At 36.8% G+C, this 16,336-nt stretch overlaps 1 protein-coding gene and 1 long non-coding RNA gene across 3 annotated transcripts; both read left to right on the top strand.

Annotated features, from left to right (window-relative positions):
* The first annotated feature begins 607 nt into the window (after window positions 1-607).
* Window positions 608-4,873, top strand: LOC147760592 (uncharacterized). 2 transcript variants are annotated; one of them, XR_015335479.1, is made up of 4 exons: window positions 608-779; window positions 1,117-1,271; window positions 1,529-2,663; window positions 3,729-4,873. It is a non-coding gene; the product is annotated as an uncharacterized LOC147760592 (long non-coding RNA). The 2 variants fall into 2 exon arrangements; XR_015335478.1 differs by lacking the exons at window positions 608-779; window positions 3,729-4,873 and having other exon boundaries at window positions 1,529-2,308.
* An 8,254-nt stretch (window positions 4,874-13,127) lies between these two features.
* Window positions 13,128-15,275, top strand: LOC106173443 (melanopsin-like). Its single transcript, XM_013554581.2, has 3 exons — window positions 13,128-13,495; window positions 13,782-14,001; window positions 14,677-15,275. The coding sequence occupies exons 1-3, from the start codon at window positions 13,131-13,133 to the stop codon at window positions 14,971-14,973; spliced, it is 882 nt and encodes a 293-aa protein (XP_013410035.2). The 5' UTR covers window positions 13,128-13,130; the 3' UTR covers window positions 14,974-15,275.
* The last annotated feature ends 1,061 nt before the right edge of the window (window positions 15,276-16,336 follow it).

The raw sequence follows: 16,336 nt of genomic DNA, 5'->3' as shown, positions 1-16,336 counted from the left end.
GAAAACATTGTAGACGATTGCATATATTGTTTTGATGTAATGACTTGTAAGGCTTGTCAGTGACTTCCGCCACAAGACATAGTGTTCTACAAAAACAATGAACGTTGATAAACAAAGGTTGCCTATGATATACCTTATTTTATTGAACTTTATTCTCAGTTAGTCTTGGTGAAAGAAACCTTGTAATTTTTTAATACACGTCATTCGATGACTCGTATAAACTGCTTTATGCAGTTGCTAACTATGCTAAGACTGTCATGAGCCCCACTAGAGTATAGCGAAACCCGAAATTCCCCAAACATTACGCGTCGGGGGTTTAGTGTGTAGAGTAGAAATCCTTTTTCCTTAATACCAATGATTCCGTGCAGTATGTTTATGACAAAGGTGACGATTTTATCGAAATTCCGAAACCTGTTGAACCCAGTCCGTTTTGTCCGAACTAGCCATTTAATCAATGGGGCTATCAGTTTTTTTCACCACTGGGTGGCGCGCGTGTTTTAGTTGGGATACTTTTGCGCATGCGCGTACTTTCTCGTGTGTTTGCAGTTTCATTTTTAATCTGACGCTGTAAATATCGCTCTAAATAATGCCAGGATACTGTTGTGTTCGGGAATGTACATCGTCAACAGGAGGTCATTCTTTCCGAAAGACACAAAGCTAAGTTACCAGTGGAAAGTTGCCATCAGGAGGGTTGATTCTACATCAAAAACACTATGGAAACCAAAGGCACATGACAAAGTCTGTTTCCTCCACTTTCGTGAGGAAGATTACACTTCTACGTAAGTTGTACTTGTTATTGTCGCTTTTAGTATTAATAATGAGTTTGTCAACTTATTCATTAGGTCTTTGTTATCGATGTTTAAGTAATTATATCGTGTAACGTGCTTAGAATGTTAATTTTAAGACATTCTTCACCTAACATTGTGTAGCGATTTGGGGGGAGAAAACACTCTACCTACTAAGCTACCGAGCCCGGGTCAACCCCGACCAACCAATACAATTATTTCTTCGTTTTTATGTGATTTAATCCATGAGTTTTTTTAAAGGCCACGTTTTCAAATTAAGGCAACTTGATTTTTATTGTATTAATAATCGTTATGTGCACTCCTTTTGCAGATGAGAGAAAAAGACTGAAGCCAGGAACGATACCATCCATATTTCCATTTAATAAAGTGAAAGACGTACCATCATCAGCTGTCTAGCTAAAAGCTGCAAAGTATTAGATCCGGTGACAGTAGGCCTACTTACAGCTCCTGATTGTATTCATGGAGGTAAATATAACGCATGATATAATAACAGATTTATAAATAAAATGTTTATTTTTATTTGTATAATTATCTGTGTAAATACAGAATTATCTAAAAATACAAGAGACGGACTAAACAGGACAAGAGGCAGTCAGATCTGCGTCATTTCTGTCATCTACACCGATTTTATGTGTTTAAACACAATTAAAATTAATACATGAAGTATTTTACTTTGTGTAATTTATTAACTTATGTATTTATTTTTTGTTGTATCCTATAAGTTGAGTCTCGAGCAGATGAAGCAGTGGAAGACAAACATGAAGACTGTCCTGGTGAGAGCCAAAAAGAAAGTACAGCTTCCCATTGTGATATCATTACATCATCAGACACAAGAGAAAGCATCATGCTGTACCAGCAAAATGCAAAGGCTGTCCAGTATCTAACTGGATTCAGTCATTTGAACACTTCATGTTGTTTTTCAATTGCCTTGGACCAGCAGCTCACCGCTTGAATTTCAAATGTTTGTCACCAGTGGACCAATGTTTTTTGACCATTATGCATTTTGACAGTTTCAAGCTATCGGTAACAACGGTGTCAGAAATAAAAAGCACATGGATCAACTTTGTTTTTCCAGCTCAGTGAAATGAACATTTAGCCAGAACGTGACATTGTTGACGACTATATGCCTTTAAAACTTAAGAAATATGGAGTATTGATTTCATGGGTAAACAAGAGTCACTGGCATAATTTGCCCTTGTCTCGTCTTTCGGTTGCGTTCAAAATATCACCAAACCTAAAAAATAAAATTAAATTAATGAGATTTTGTTTTTTTACTGTTCTTTTCAATTTGTATTTCAAATGCAAAATGAAATTGTACATTCATAGCATTAAATTGTGACCTCCAAACCATGATATATCATCTCACAACTTGTATTTCTGTACTATAATGCAACTTCAGGTACATAGTAGCTCAAGCTACATGACATTGTATGACATGACATTGATACAAGACATTTGAACAAGTAAAAAACTAGCAAACTTATTTTCGTTTGCACACCTACCTCGATGCTGTTATTCTCCATGATCTTTCTTCATGCCACACTCGACTTTTTCTTTGGTCTCTAGTTCTGTTTTCAAGTTATGCCACTTCCTTCTCTGTGACCTACCAAGAAGTTATAATGAGAAGGAGTAGAAACGGGACATCAATTATCTCTCTCGTCCAATCAGATCGCAGCATTCTTTTCAAAGCGGCGTCCTTTGAAATTCGATCCTCGTAACTGGTCTAATCCTCCGCTCGCCTCCGCGTGACTCAAGACGGAGAAGCTGAACCAGTGCGTATACGTCTTGATTTATTCATGTTTAATGCGAATATTTGGAAGTTATACTTAGAAAAACGCCAAGTCGATCGATATAAAGGTGAGTGAGAGTTGATAATCTGCTTTGAGCATTGTTTTATGTTCATACGGTGGCTGTCAGTCAAATTTGTCAGTGCAGAAAGCAGCGTTAGCTCGAAGATCTGAGGCCGATTCAGCGGGACCTCCATGTTTAGGACCTTTTTTCTTCTTAAGTGCGTGATGTATGAACATAATTTATGTTTTTTTGGTTAGTTAAGCACGTGCATCATTACAACACATCACTTTGGTATTAAATTAATAAATCCTTTAGATGAAAAACATCGTTTCAAATAGACAACTTTTCATCGGACTTTTTCAAAATGGCGGGTCCCTAAATTGGTAAGGGATAGTTGAGTGACAGTTTGGGACAATTTTTGGTAATTTTAACGTGATGTATGCATATAATTTATGTTTTTCTGGTTAGTTTAGCACGTGCACCATTACAATACATCATTGTGATATTAAATGAGTCAATCCTTTAGATGAAAAACATCGTTTCAAATAGACAACTTTTCATCCGACTTTTTCAAAATGGCGGGTCCCTAAATTGGTTAGAGACAGTTGGGTGACAGTTTGGGACAATTTTTGGTAATTTTAACGTGGTGTATGCATATAATTTATGTTTTTCTGGTTAGTTAAGCACGTGCATCATTACAATACATCACTTTAGTATTAAATGAATCAATCCTTTAGATGAAAAACATCGTTTCAAATAGACAACTTTCATCCGACTTTTTCAAAATGGCGGGTCCCTAAATTGGTTAGAGACAGTTGGGTGTCAGTTTGGGACAAGTTTTGGTAATTTTAACGTGGTGTATGCATATAATTTATGTTTTTCTGGTTAGTTAAGCACGTGCACCATTACAATATATCATTGTGATATTAAATGAATCAATCCTTTAGATGAAAAACATCGTTTCAAATAAACAACTTTTCTTGGGACTTTTTCAAAATGGTGGGTCCAAAATTTGATGACAGGGAACTCTCGGAATTTTTTTCAATTTTTTATTGCAATATGATGTTTGCAGAGTTTCGTTTAGGATATAGAGTTATATTTTGTAATGAATTCTGCACTTACTCATTTCAGGTTGAAGAGAATGCAGGTGAAAGATCTTAAGTTTTGCTGGCAGATGTACATGTAGCCATAATTGAACAGTCAAAATGATTGTTTCCAGCAGCAACTTGATGAGGCACACGGCTCTGTTTTCTTACCACCACTAAAATTAAACTATAGTGCATAAGAGGTGCAAGTTTTAAAAGGGAATTTAGTGGTCCAAGTTTTAAAAGGGAATTTAGTGTTCACTGGCTAATTGTCTAAAGTATAAAATAAAATAATCACCACATCAAAATAAAAACTAACCATTTTTGTATTGCTTTAATCACTGTTGGGTGTAACAATATTGACATATTTTCATTGCTGGTACTTTGTTTTAGATATTATACAAGTTGCTCGAATGTTGAAATAAAGCAATATCAATCAATAAAAATATTTCTTTGATTTTTTTCTTCTAATGAATTTAAACTATCAGTCTACTATTAGTTGGCCTCATGTTATAGACAAAGATATAAACAAAAATATGTATTAATGAAATTTTATTTAGAATCATACTAAGTGCAATAACTTATTTTCATTTCCCCAATTTTCCTGTTTAAGCTCTACCTGGTATATAAGCAATAATGTGCCAAAAAAGAAAGAAACGAGGCTGGCATACGGAAATTGCAAGTACTACTGTTTTGTGTACACGGCTGTGAATTGAATGTGTCATTTCTAGATGAAGGTAAATTTCCTTTACACGACAAAAAGAATTTAAAATAAATATGAGACTTCTACAGGTGCAAATTTTAGCGTTGAAGGTGGGTTTGTGAAATTGTTCTCATACATTCTTGATGTGAAACTAATTTTTGTATAACTGATCGGCTCTAGATCAAATGAAGGTGTATCTCGCATGATTTGAGTTTTATTTCCCAAAATGGTTGCGTCCAGGCTTGAAATCTCTCTCTACACCTTTCTGTAATCCCACCATGTTTTCTCTGTGAGATTATTAGAGACTTCGCAAGGCTTTATCCCAATTGGCTGAAGCAACCCACGTGAACGGTCTTTTGAATATGTATTAGGCACAAGCTCTCCCTAAGACCACAAGCTGGGTAATTATTAGGATTAAGCCCGTTACGAGGATAGGATGAAAGGAAACCCCTTGTTTCTACTCCTTCTCTTTATAACTTCTTGGACCTACCAACATCAATGCAAGGTTATGAGGGAGTGAAAAAAACAATGATGCTAACAAAACGATGCTAACATTCTTGGCAAACACTGTTTAGATTGTCTACCTCATCTACACTTAGTTATGTCAACTGTCATTGACATAAAATACGCATCAGGCCTTGTTTCTCCCTTAAAAATTTGCGTTGACACAAGTCGTGTTAAATGTCGGACCTGGTACACGAAATTTGATTACTGAAACGAACGGTCCTTTATCGACTAGGAGTGCCTACAATAAACATATTTTAAACATAAATACCTTCATTATATTCTCGGGATATGGAAATATGCAATGACAATATTATTTTCTTGAAATATAGTAATAAATTAGGCATATAAGTAGCGGAACTAGCCGCCGCTTACACCTGGCTTTTGACAGGTAGCTCACACAGAAACCCATATTTTACGGGAAGATTCGAGCGCGAAACCTTCAATGTTAGTGATACAACTGACATATTTATAAGTAAATACACTAACCTTTCTATCAAATCCTGTTTCTTCCCTCTTGTGGGGGCTCCTTTTTCAACTAGTTGAAGTTTTAACTTCGCCACTGTTTGCTTCCCATACTCTAAAGCCATTTCTACACGGACGCGAAAACGAGGCTATCTTCAATAACCACTATTACCCCAGCGCCCTCTTTAGGACAAACGGCTCCGCGTATAGCCCCATTACACCATGTGCAGTGCTATGAATAATTCGACCCTGTTCTGGTAGTATATGGGATAACAGCTCAGGAAGTAGTGAACAAATCTGAGATCAGTTCAAACTTGGCGCGATAATTAGAGAAGATCTGTCAGTAGATTTACATCATGCCGGATGTGAGAAAAGCTGTTTGACGGTATCTAAGAAGCTTACCCAGACTCTGCCAGGATGAACTTTTTAATCCAATGTTCCAAAGAAATAATTAGACAAAATGTCTATGTATATGCTTAGAGTATAATTTTCGTATAAAAATGCTCCAAGGTCATATGTTTTATGTGTAATTGTTCTGCAAACTTTAAACAACATGCTTTGTTGTTGCTGCTGACAGAAAAGTCTTTTTCAAATGCAGCAATGAGTCAAGCAATAAATCATTAGCTTGTGAATTACAATTCACCCAAAAAAATCCCTTATTATCTAATTTTGTTTGAACAGTGACACAGCGTTAGCTTTATTTAACGAAATAAAGGACATTTTTAGAAAGTTAACTGTTTTCAAAGTGTTGCCATTAAATACTACTAACAGTATATGTCCCACCCCAGCAGTCACGGAACGTTTTATAACATTACCATAACGTTTTCTGTCATATAAACTTTATGGTAGCGTTATAATAGCGTTTCATCTGATAAACACACTTTCCACCTTGCTGCTTCTTGTGATATTTGCTTAAGATGTGTACAATATCGAAATTATTGTTTCGGGTTGAAGGGGGCAAGCTATGGACTTTCCTTCTTTATTATCATGTTACTTAATCTTAAGATTGTTTTCATGCTTCAAAACTCAACACGACCATTTTTTACCGTGAACGTAGGTTCCTAGAACCGCTGACGCTTCATTCATTTTCGGCATGTACCGGTTCGTGTCTCTTTCTTTTTTTTTCCCGCAATGTCACTTAATTTGATCTCACAAAAATAAAAGCTTCAGGACCAAATTTGAATACAGGCACAATAGTTAGTAAACGATCACTCCATGCACTTGACGTCATTCAAACACTAGATGCCCTTTGTTAACCGATAGTGAAGTACCATCTGTAGTAATGGTAATGGTAATGGCTTTACAAGTCAGAAAAGACAGAACGCAATCAGGGCAAATGTCTTGAGCAAACAAGTTAATTATCTAAGTGCCGTGAAAAATCACAGGCTTTAAGGAAATTATGCGAGCTGTGTGTGACATCCACTGTATCTTCACAAATGTGCACACCGCATGTCCTTCGCTGCCTTTTATCGAGTTTGTTACACAGAAAGTAGGCTTTATATCGTTCAGACATTCTAAACTGAAACGTCCATTGTCGGGATTGGCATTTTGCTCTTTTGAGGTCCCCATCAAATGGATGACGGGGTTCATTTCCCCCATGTCTCTGTGGACGGCTAGATAAGAATAAAATCTGTTAAACGCACGAAAGAAACCACTTAGGGATATGAAGAAAAGTTTAAGAGCCTTTGATGTACACCCGTCCTGCAAAGACAGCGGTAATGGATGCTTTTACGAAAAAAATCTCGACGCAGATTGTTGCGTTTGAAGATAGGACAGACACTAGCTCCTTTTAGAGAATACAGAATGGCTGGTATGTTGGTATATACGAGTATGTTGGAAACAAGAGTATACGTGTCATTCAGTTAAGCAGATTGTGCTCAGCAAGAGTCCCCGCAGAGGTTTATCGATCTAAGTAGACCGATGGGAATGAAATCTAAGGCCTTAATCATCAGTGCCTCTCCCCGTCCAAGATATGCTAATGCATACGTAGGATACCAACAAAACGGGTGTGCCTAAAACGCCGAATTTCATTGATAACGTGTTAATTGTGTCTGAGGCATTTTTCAGACTCGACGAGCAAGAAACATCCACTAATTTGCAGATTAAATCCATACACACGCACATATTTGGAGAGATAATTTTGTTCTGTCGTCATCATTGTACCTTAAATCTAGGTGATCCATTGCTGACCCTCTTTAATTATTTCTTTGTGCGTGAGAAAATGAAATGTATGCTATTTTTGCGTCACATCATTAGGCGTCTCCACGATAATTACAACTCTGTATATCGCATAAATTGGACAAAAGTCTTTCGATGTGCAGCATGATTAGTTTTTTGACTCCTTAAGCAATTGCAAATTAGAGTTTTTTAACTCTGTGCACAACGTTCTTGGCATCTGCTTTCCAATGTTATGTATCCTAATTATCTACACGGTCTAATGTATGCAGAATACTGTATTGCATGTTGCATATTGTATGAAGAATATTTTGTTGGAATATAGAGATGATGTAAAGTTTATACTTTTTATAATGGACTTACAAAAAAAATTGTTGTCCCCCAAAAAGTAGGCACCCTCGTTCAAGGTTAACCACCCCAACCGCCACTGCAGAGGATTATGTCTATTGTTGGGTCAATATTAGGGGAGAAAAAAAGCCCATTTATGTAGCCAAATGTTCACAAGCACGATAAAGCTTTGGTTTTAGTCAAAGGTAAATAAGACATAGGTCCATATGACTGAAAATGGTCATTTATTAATAACGAAAAAGAATATAATACAATTTCACAAAAACGGGGGATAATCACACATCCCTCATGCTATATAACTACCTATATATATTATCAATAAAGTAGGTTAATGAGTGCAATTAACATTTATTAAGAAAATATGTGGAACAACAAAAGCGATTGGAGCAAGAAGTTGGTACAATGAAAAATAAAGGTCATAAGATGTAAGACTAGCTCACATCTCCGCTTTTCTCAGTCTTGGTTGGTAAGCGGTATTTTAATAAAAAAAGAAGACAATATGACTGATATGAAAACAGATACTAGAGCGGGAGGTGTTTTGATTTATCACACAGTTTACGAGATCGCAGAAAATCCGATAGCCACAGCATTTAATCTCCCGCTGTTGATAATAGGATAATAATGGGATCTTAATGCCACACTGATGCCTTGTCTGATCTCTCCTAAACGAAGTCAATTTCTGCGATCAGAGAAATTCTCATTAGTCGTCTTATTCACCCTGTTCCTATACTATACTATGCCATGAAGTAGTTTTCTGACTTAGTCATCTTCAAAGAGTGTTGTTCTCCAATATTTTGATGGCGGCGAAGTCTTTTTGTTCAAGGTGACAGGTGCTGTTGCCCATTTTAACAACAGGAACCATTTTTACAAAATAAATAAATGAATAAATAAATAAATAAATAAATAGAAAAAAAGAAAAGAAAAACGTTCGCCCGAAATTTGATCTCAACTTTTAGACTTAAATTTGACCAACTACAGCTAAAGCTAAATTCTTAGTAGTCGACTTTAATGTAGTTTATATTGGTTGTATTAGTTTGAAGGGCAAATAATATCTTGTTGGTTTAAAAACAAGCGCAACATTGCATTTGATTACATTTCTACTGATTTGTCTGGGATCAATGTACTCGTAGAACTAATTTCCAGTTAAAGGTCACGCAAAAAACAAGACCCAGTAGAGAGTCAAGGAATAAATGGGGGGGGGGGGGGGGGGGGGGGGGGGGGGGGGCGATGGTGGTGGAAATGCATAGGCTTGATACATTCTGCCGCCTCACATTATAACGGGTCCACTTTAAATCAGATTGACGATTGTATCCCTTGATATGTGGCCATGCTATATCCAAAGGTTTTAACTCATAATGCAGATAAATGAATTTTCGCGATTGACCTTAAACTCTTACCAACAGTAGTCCATGTAAACTGCACGTAATGAGATCTCTTAGAAAGCTTCCAAATTATTTGGGAAATTACTTTACGGCCATTAAGCGCTAAGCCACTGGATTGATCTTAATTGTTTCCTGAATTGAAATGTCCAACCCCTATTTGCCGACCACAGAAATTGATATAAATTGAGGGTCGGCAAAGGTATATCATGAGCGTTGGCCTTTAATATAACAAACAGGTTAATTTTCCTGGAAAGTTCAATAATCTTCCTTTAATCATCAAGGTACTGTACATCTTAATTTAAAACCGCTGAGAAAATAACAGTTTAAATATCCACTTTATAAACTTCTATTTTTATTGTCATACGTGCAATTCAGAATTTTCTGCCCCGTTTTGTAGTGTAGCTGTACAATGTGACAAGAAAAAAATTAAAACAGCGAAAATGATCTATTTGTGTAAAAAAGTAAACTAAGGAATATTGTCTGTCCATTGTGAAGTGAGTTTACAACAAAGATAAAAAGTTGATGTCGAATCATTTCTTTCAATACTGATTACATTTGTTCTTATGGTATTTATATTTTTTATATTTTCTTCCGCAGGTACGGCTTTGCAAACAACTTCTTTGGATTGGTGTCAATCACTAATCTTTCTTGCATCGCCATTGACAGATATATTGTTATATGTAGACCAACATCAGGTAAGATTAGCTCTGTCTGTCTGTCGTTCTTTTTGTCTGTCTGTGCGTCTGTCTCTCTGGCTGTTTGAAGGTATGTCAATCCTGCTTTCAGCGTGGTCTGTGTGACTAAAATATAACACTCTCGCTCACTCATACACATACGCACACACACACACACACACACGCACACACACGCACACACACACACACACAGAGAGAGAGAGAGAGAGAGAGAGAGAGAGAGAGAGAGACGAGGTTTGTGCCTTCACTTAGTTAAAAAATATCTCCACAATGGAACAACAGAAGGGAGAAATTGACATCAGATAATAAAAACATACACACACGCACACACGCGAAAATATAGGTAAATGAATAAATAAATTAATATCTTTCAAAAAAAAAAAAAAAAAAAAAAAACACCACAGTCGCATAGTAATTTGGAATCAGGAAGACAGTCGGCCCCTGCACTTGCAATGATTGCATATTTTACCCCGGCCCAGAAAGCAGACAAGACAATTCTAAACCGGGTGAGAAACCGTATGTCTTTTAGACAGATTTATTACGCTGCCAGGAAACAATTTATTCTTGGAATGACAAAGTAATGCAATTAACTGATCATTGGCAATCCCAAGACAAGCTAGGATATCAATCAATAAGTAGCCCAACACCGATTTCAGTATGATGTAAACCCCTCCATACTGGATTGCATGCTATTCACGAAAGTTTACGCTTATGTGCACTGTATAATAGATGTTATTCTGAATGTTGCAGTAGAGCTTAATTTTTCAACACTGTTTGGCATGTGTGATTTGAGATCCTGTGTAAAGAAAGACCCTGTCACACCTATAGCGTAAAGAGGTACTTGTGAGTATCGTATGTTATATCACCTTTGAGCGCATGAAATCACCCTGTTTACGGTGTATTAAAATGAAGATGCAAACAGCGTATATGTTTTTGAACATGCTCAAAACACTTTTTATCTTCATCCTGGTCTGTGAACGTACAACAACGTCTGCCTAGAACGTAAGTCTAACTAGAACCCCCTTTCGTTTGTCTGCGTACGTGGAATTTTTCTCATACGTTAGTGCCATACGCCAAGTGTGACGGTAGGCCTATATACCTTGACAGAGGGTCTGTCCCCTTTAGATTCATACAGGTTGAGGTTAACGTGACGTAAATGGGTCAAAATCAAGACGGGACTAACCTGTGCAAATCGATGGGGATCAAACCCTGTATCATGGCGGAATTTCTCATACAACACACCGATACAGTTTCACAGTTCCGACTCAGGAAATGAAAGCAAAATAATTCATTACTTAAATTCAATCTGTTATTGGTATATCTTTAGATCACGTAGAGTAGCAATGGGCGTATTGATGGAATAAACTGACAGTTTGATAGTATTGAGTAAGCGAAAAATATTAATAGTGCGGTAATAAATTGTAAGGGTTATTTTGGACAGCGTAATTTACGTTATTTCTGAACTCGCTTACGTCTGACACACGTTGTCTTAGGTTATAAATCGGAAACTAGTGTATCTTCGGGTGGGCGGGTAAACAAATCAGCTGAGAGTATTGATCAAATCTTGTACTTTCCTTTCGATCACACTGCTTTACAAGATTTAAGACTCAAGAGACAATATAAGCAAAAGTTTTAACAACGCAATTCCAGATTTGAAATCTTTAAAAGTTAAGCTGCTTGTTAGTCATCATGATCACATTTATGATAAGGTTTCAAATTGAGGAGGAAATAGAAGTGAGAAAAAGAAGTGAGGAAACAGAAAAGACACGAGACTGACTCCACAGCGAATTTAATTCGGTTTGCGATATATCAACAGGCTAAACTAAGGAACCTTACAACTCTCTACCTGTTAGGGCACTTTTACACCTATAGAGTATTGCACTCGTGGGCAGACAAATGCAACGGCTTCGTTAGACTTAAGGTTTATATATATATATATATATATATATATATATATATATATATATATATATATATATATATGTTTTGCGTACATGCAAACGTTAGATGATCCTTCTCATAGCCTAAGGGAGAAAATATTTCAGGCATGTTCAAAAATAGTCTCATAGGTTTCATATATCTTCATTAAAATACGCTGGAAACAGGGTGGTTTCGTACGCTCAAACTTGTGAGTATCATCGAAATCACATACGTTACTCACAAATCGAACTTGAAGGCGTGCAGGAAGGACACCGGAAACGATCATCATCTAGTTGATGCCGTCCGTTAATGAGCTCTCCCGGGAGGCGGTGGGTATTAATAACTGCTCTTTTGTTACGTACAGGGGGGATTTTTGGAACTGACTGACATGTATCATTAGACGCTTTGTTGACAATTAAAATAAGAATTGAATCGTGGGAGAGGTCCTTATGAATAAGGGCAATCATGGAAACGTATTAAAAACATCTATGGATATGACGTAAGTTATCATGAACTGCGGCGATATATTTGAATTCCCCCGACCTCTTATTACTTGAGAAGATTGAAAAATCCACCTTCTTGTTATTACTTCAACAATTTATTATTTGAGCAGAATGATATTTTTCAAAAACATTTTTGAAAGTTTCTCCTATTCAGGTATTCTCCTTTTCAGACATGGCTTTAAAAATGACTTGTGAACAGCTATTATTGAATCTGAGAAATAAAAAAGCTCCATGCTTTTAAGAAACAAATAATCTGAAAATATCTATATAAAAATAAACACTAATTACACTGGGGTATATTGTTGAACCTATTACTTTCGATGCCATTGTGCCAATACTAATAATGAATAAATATGACTCTCAGTATATCTAATTCATTAGAAGGACCCAAGCTTCAAATCTGTTTCCCAAAATTGTACGGTTCCAATTTATTTCTATATATAAATCGGCACTGCGTTGTCATTTATATGGTTGTGTTTACCTAAAGTCGAGGTCAAAATGGATTCCTAGGCGTGAAACTCGAAACTAAATAGAGGTTTGCACGTTGGATCTTATTATGTGTTGACAGGAAATGAGAGGCCGTCGAGTGGAAGTTTTTAGGTGTCATGATAAAGAAACGAAATATAGTACAAAACTAGATTTGGTAGTGACCTTTAGAGATGTTTACCTCAATTCTCCTCATCAAAATACAGAAAAATCTATGTATTTGTACAGTACAATACAAAACAATTCACATCAAGATGGGCCAGGACGATGTACAGTGTATGTGCGAAAATGAAAAAACTTTTTATATGGTTTCCAGGCATGCGCTTGGATATTCGAAAAGCCATCCAGATCGCCGCCGGGGCATGGCTCTACGCTCTTCTGTGGGCGCTGCCCCCCGTGTTTGGGTGGTCCTCCTACACCACAGAGGGACCTGGCACCTGGTGCAGCGTCCTCTGGCAATCCAGCGACCCCATCGACGTCTCATACATCATCACCCTGTTTGTATTCTGTTTCTTCATTCCGGTGGTCATTATGGCGGTCTGCTACTATCATTTGTACCGGGAGGTGAGACGCATGGCCAGACAGACGTCCATCGAGCAGGATTCTTCTGCTGGTAGGGAGAACATACGTAGGTAGGTTGACTGGTTTAAACAGAAACCTTCAACATTTAAAACTTGCCTTTTAACGCCTGCGCAGACTGCAGACACGAGGTTGATAGCTCCATGTTCTTTGTTTGTTGTGATTGGAAACTAAAATTAAAGGGATAACAGCTGTTTATATGAAATTAAAAATTTCACAATAAATACGTTGTAAACAACATACATTCTTTTATGTATAATTTCTAGAATAAATTCAACAGGTGTAATTGTATTCTGTCTGATTTCTATCTTTTTTGAAGAGGTTTTATTTTCTTAATAGGGAGAAGAAAGTGGCCAAAATGACTATCGTAGTTTGGGCAGCGTTTCTGATCGCCTGGACGCCATACGCCACCGTTGCCTTAATATCAACATTTGGCGACGCCAGCAGTATCAGCTACATGGCAGCTGCTTTACCGTCGGTGATGGCTAAATCCGCCACAGTGTATAATCCGTTTATCTACGTAGCGATGAACGAGCGGTTTCGTCGAGCAGCAGTGAACGTAAGTTTGTTAATTTGTATATTGGAAATAGATGTCAATCAGGATATGTGGAAAATTATTTGTATTCAAGGGTTTATTTTATGGGCTTATGGCCGTCGCCCACTTTAGAGTAAACAAACAAACAAACAAACAAACAAACAAACAACATAACGGGCGAAACCTTGATAGGAATTAGAATAAAAAGAAAACAACGGAATTCAATATCATGATAGTTAGACATTTGATGACAAAATCTGCATTGTTTTAATTTATGGTATGCAGCAGATATAATAATGAAATCGATCATATTTAAATTTTGGTGGCGTTTTTGGCATAAAGTGACATATTTCTTTCATATATGTCTCTTACCTCCTTCGATCCTTATCCTTGTGTAGTTTCCTATAAATCCGCATACGGATGTGTAGAACTATTTGTATTCAAAGGTTTATTTTATGGGTTTATGGTCGTCGCCCATAATGTTAGAGTAAAAAAAAAATCATAAACCTTAATAAGAATGAGAAAAACAAACAAACAAACAATTCGAAACAACAGAATTCAACACAAAATACATGTACTTTTTCGTTTTCATTCTGCTTCTGTCAAGTTAGCATATAGTGTTAAAAGCTCTTAAATAAAACTTTCTTTTCAATTATTCTTAAGCTTTCATGTCACGTTTTATGTTTTTTCACTTTGTAGCAAGTCCCATGTCTCAAACTGTTAATAAAGATCGACGAAGACGTGGGCGCGGCAGAGCAATCGGACAACACTACTGTGACGCATGCCGCCCCCGTTGTCCAGTTTAATTCTTCAAAGAGGTCACCTCCAATCCAGGCCATAGCGTCTCCGTACAGGGAAGACACAGCTTCGAGTTTAAAAACAGAAACAGAAACAAAAGCTTCAACACGCGGAACGGCACAAGTTACAAATATTGACGTCATGGAAATACCATATGACCACACGCGTGCTTCTACGTCACGCGCACATCCACTTTGATGTTGCCGCCGAAGAATGTTTTGTTTCTTGTGCTGGTCACACCCCTGATTTTTGGCGTTAAACCACAAAGTCAGCAAGATTAATATCTCGAGTTTTGTATATATTTAACATTGTGCTCAAAGATAGAGCGTGACTCGGCTAAAGTTAAGAAGCTGTTACAAAATCATTCAATGTTATATTTTTCACTGTTTGTTTGGAAAAAAAGTAGGCTTACATATTGTATTATCATTTTATGGTTGACTGTTCTTAAATAACATACTTCAATTTCACGTATTTGTTGTTGTCAAAATATTGTCGAAGCGCCAACTGTTACTTACATCGGACTAAAAAATAAGCCAACTAACAGAGGTCACAGGTAACAGCGGGAAGAGATTAACTAAAGGTGAGATATAAAGAGGAATTCTGGTACACAAAAGGTGTTTTTTTTTTAGTAGTTGTCCATCACGAAAGAACCTGGCCAATGTCACTGACGTTCTCATTAATCAACACGTTTTTTGATTTGCTCTATGAAATACTACCTTGAAGTCTCTTGATGGGCGTTTGAGTGCGCTAGAAGCAGTTTATTGCTTCACACCTCAAGCCACATCCCTCCGTTTTCAAGTCAATCCAGTATCCTTGTTGATGGAAAAAGGAAACGATCTGCTCACACCTCGAAAGGTTAAACCCCAAAACGGTATCACAAACCTATGCGCTACATGAAACTAAAAGAACTCAAATATGTAATCGATGCCTTCAACAAGGTGAGGATTATTCATTAGGAAAGGCCTTCTTCTGAAGTGGTTCACACTGGCAGAAGCTAATCCAGTGCTGGTGCGCTTTCAGTGACGTTCGGTTAAAGCTACTGGTAGGTCCCAGGTTGATTTGATCAGAAAGTTGCCTTTCCAGCAGTAATATACCCTTAACACTACTCGGTCACATTCTGTTAATTGATCCCATGTATTTGCCAGAGATTATTCGATCAGTTAAGGATTAAAAATAAGAACTGGCGATAATGGAAACTCTTAAAAAAGCTCACAGGCAATAAAACTTAATAGGCAATGAAAGCGTATCTTAATCCAAGCATCCTTTGACTTGGAACAAAGCAATTTGCATGTGTTTTTTTATCTTTGATATACGAAATTCCACGGAGATTGATGAATGTTTAAATATGTTGTATTATCTTTTGGCAAAATATGAGCAGGTACATATACAGGGTTGCTACTTAATATGGAATATTTTTTATCATTGTTATTTTTGAGTGCTAATTAAAATTTTTTGGGCTTGAGTCATTAAAAAAGTATGTCACTGAGTGATAATAACATCCAGTCTTCTGTTGTGAGATATTTTGGTCAATTATATCAAATCTGACATAAGATGCCAGTCA

Source organism: Lingula anatina, chromosome 7 (genome assembly GCF_051362555.1).
Source record: "Lingula anatina isolate TDL-2025a chromosome 7, LinAna3.0, whole genome shotgun sequence".
NCBI lineage: Eukaryota > Metazoa > Brachiopoda > Lingulata > Lingulida > Lingulidae > Lingula > Lingula anatina.
This window is presented reverse-complemented; position numbering and strand designations above follow the sequence as displayed.

What these genes read in the sequence shown, in the direction of transcription:
- LOC106173443 (XM_013554581.2), top strand. Translation starts at nt 13,131, where the DNA reads ATGTACAGTGTATGTGCGAAAATGAAAAAACTTTTTATATGGTTTCCA. An exon ending in GGTAGGGAGAACATACGTAG is followed by an intron (nt 13,496 to 13,781) that starts GTAGGTTGACTG and finishes TTTTCTTAATAG; the next exon opens with GGAGAAGAAAGTGGCCAAAA. An exon ending in TTCGTCGAGCAGCAGTGAAC is followed by an intron (nt 14,002 to 14,676) that starts GTAAGTTTGTTA and finishes TTCACTTTGTAG; the next exon opens with CAAGTCCCATGTCTCAAACT.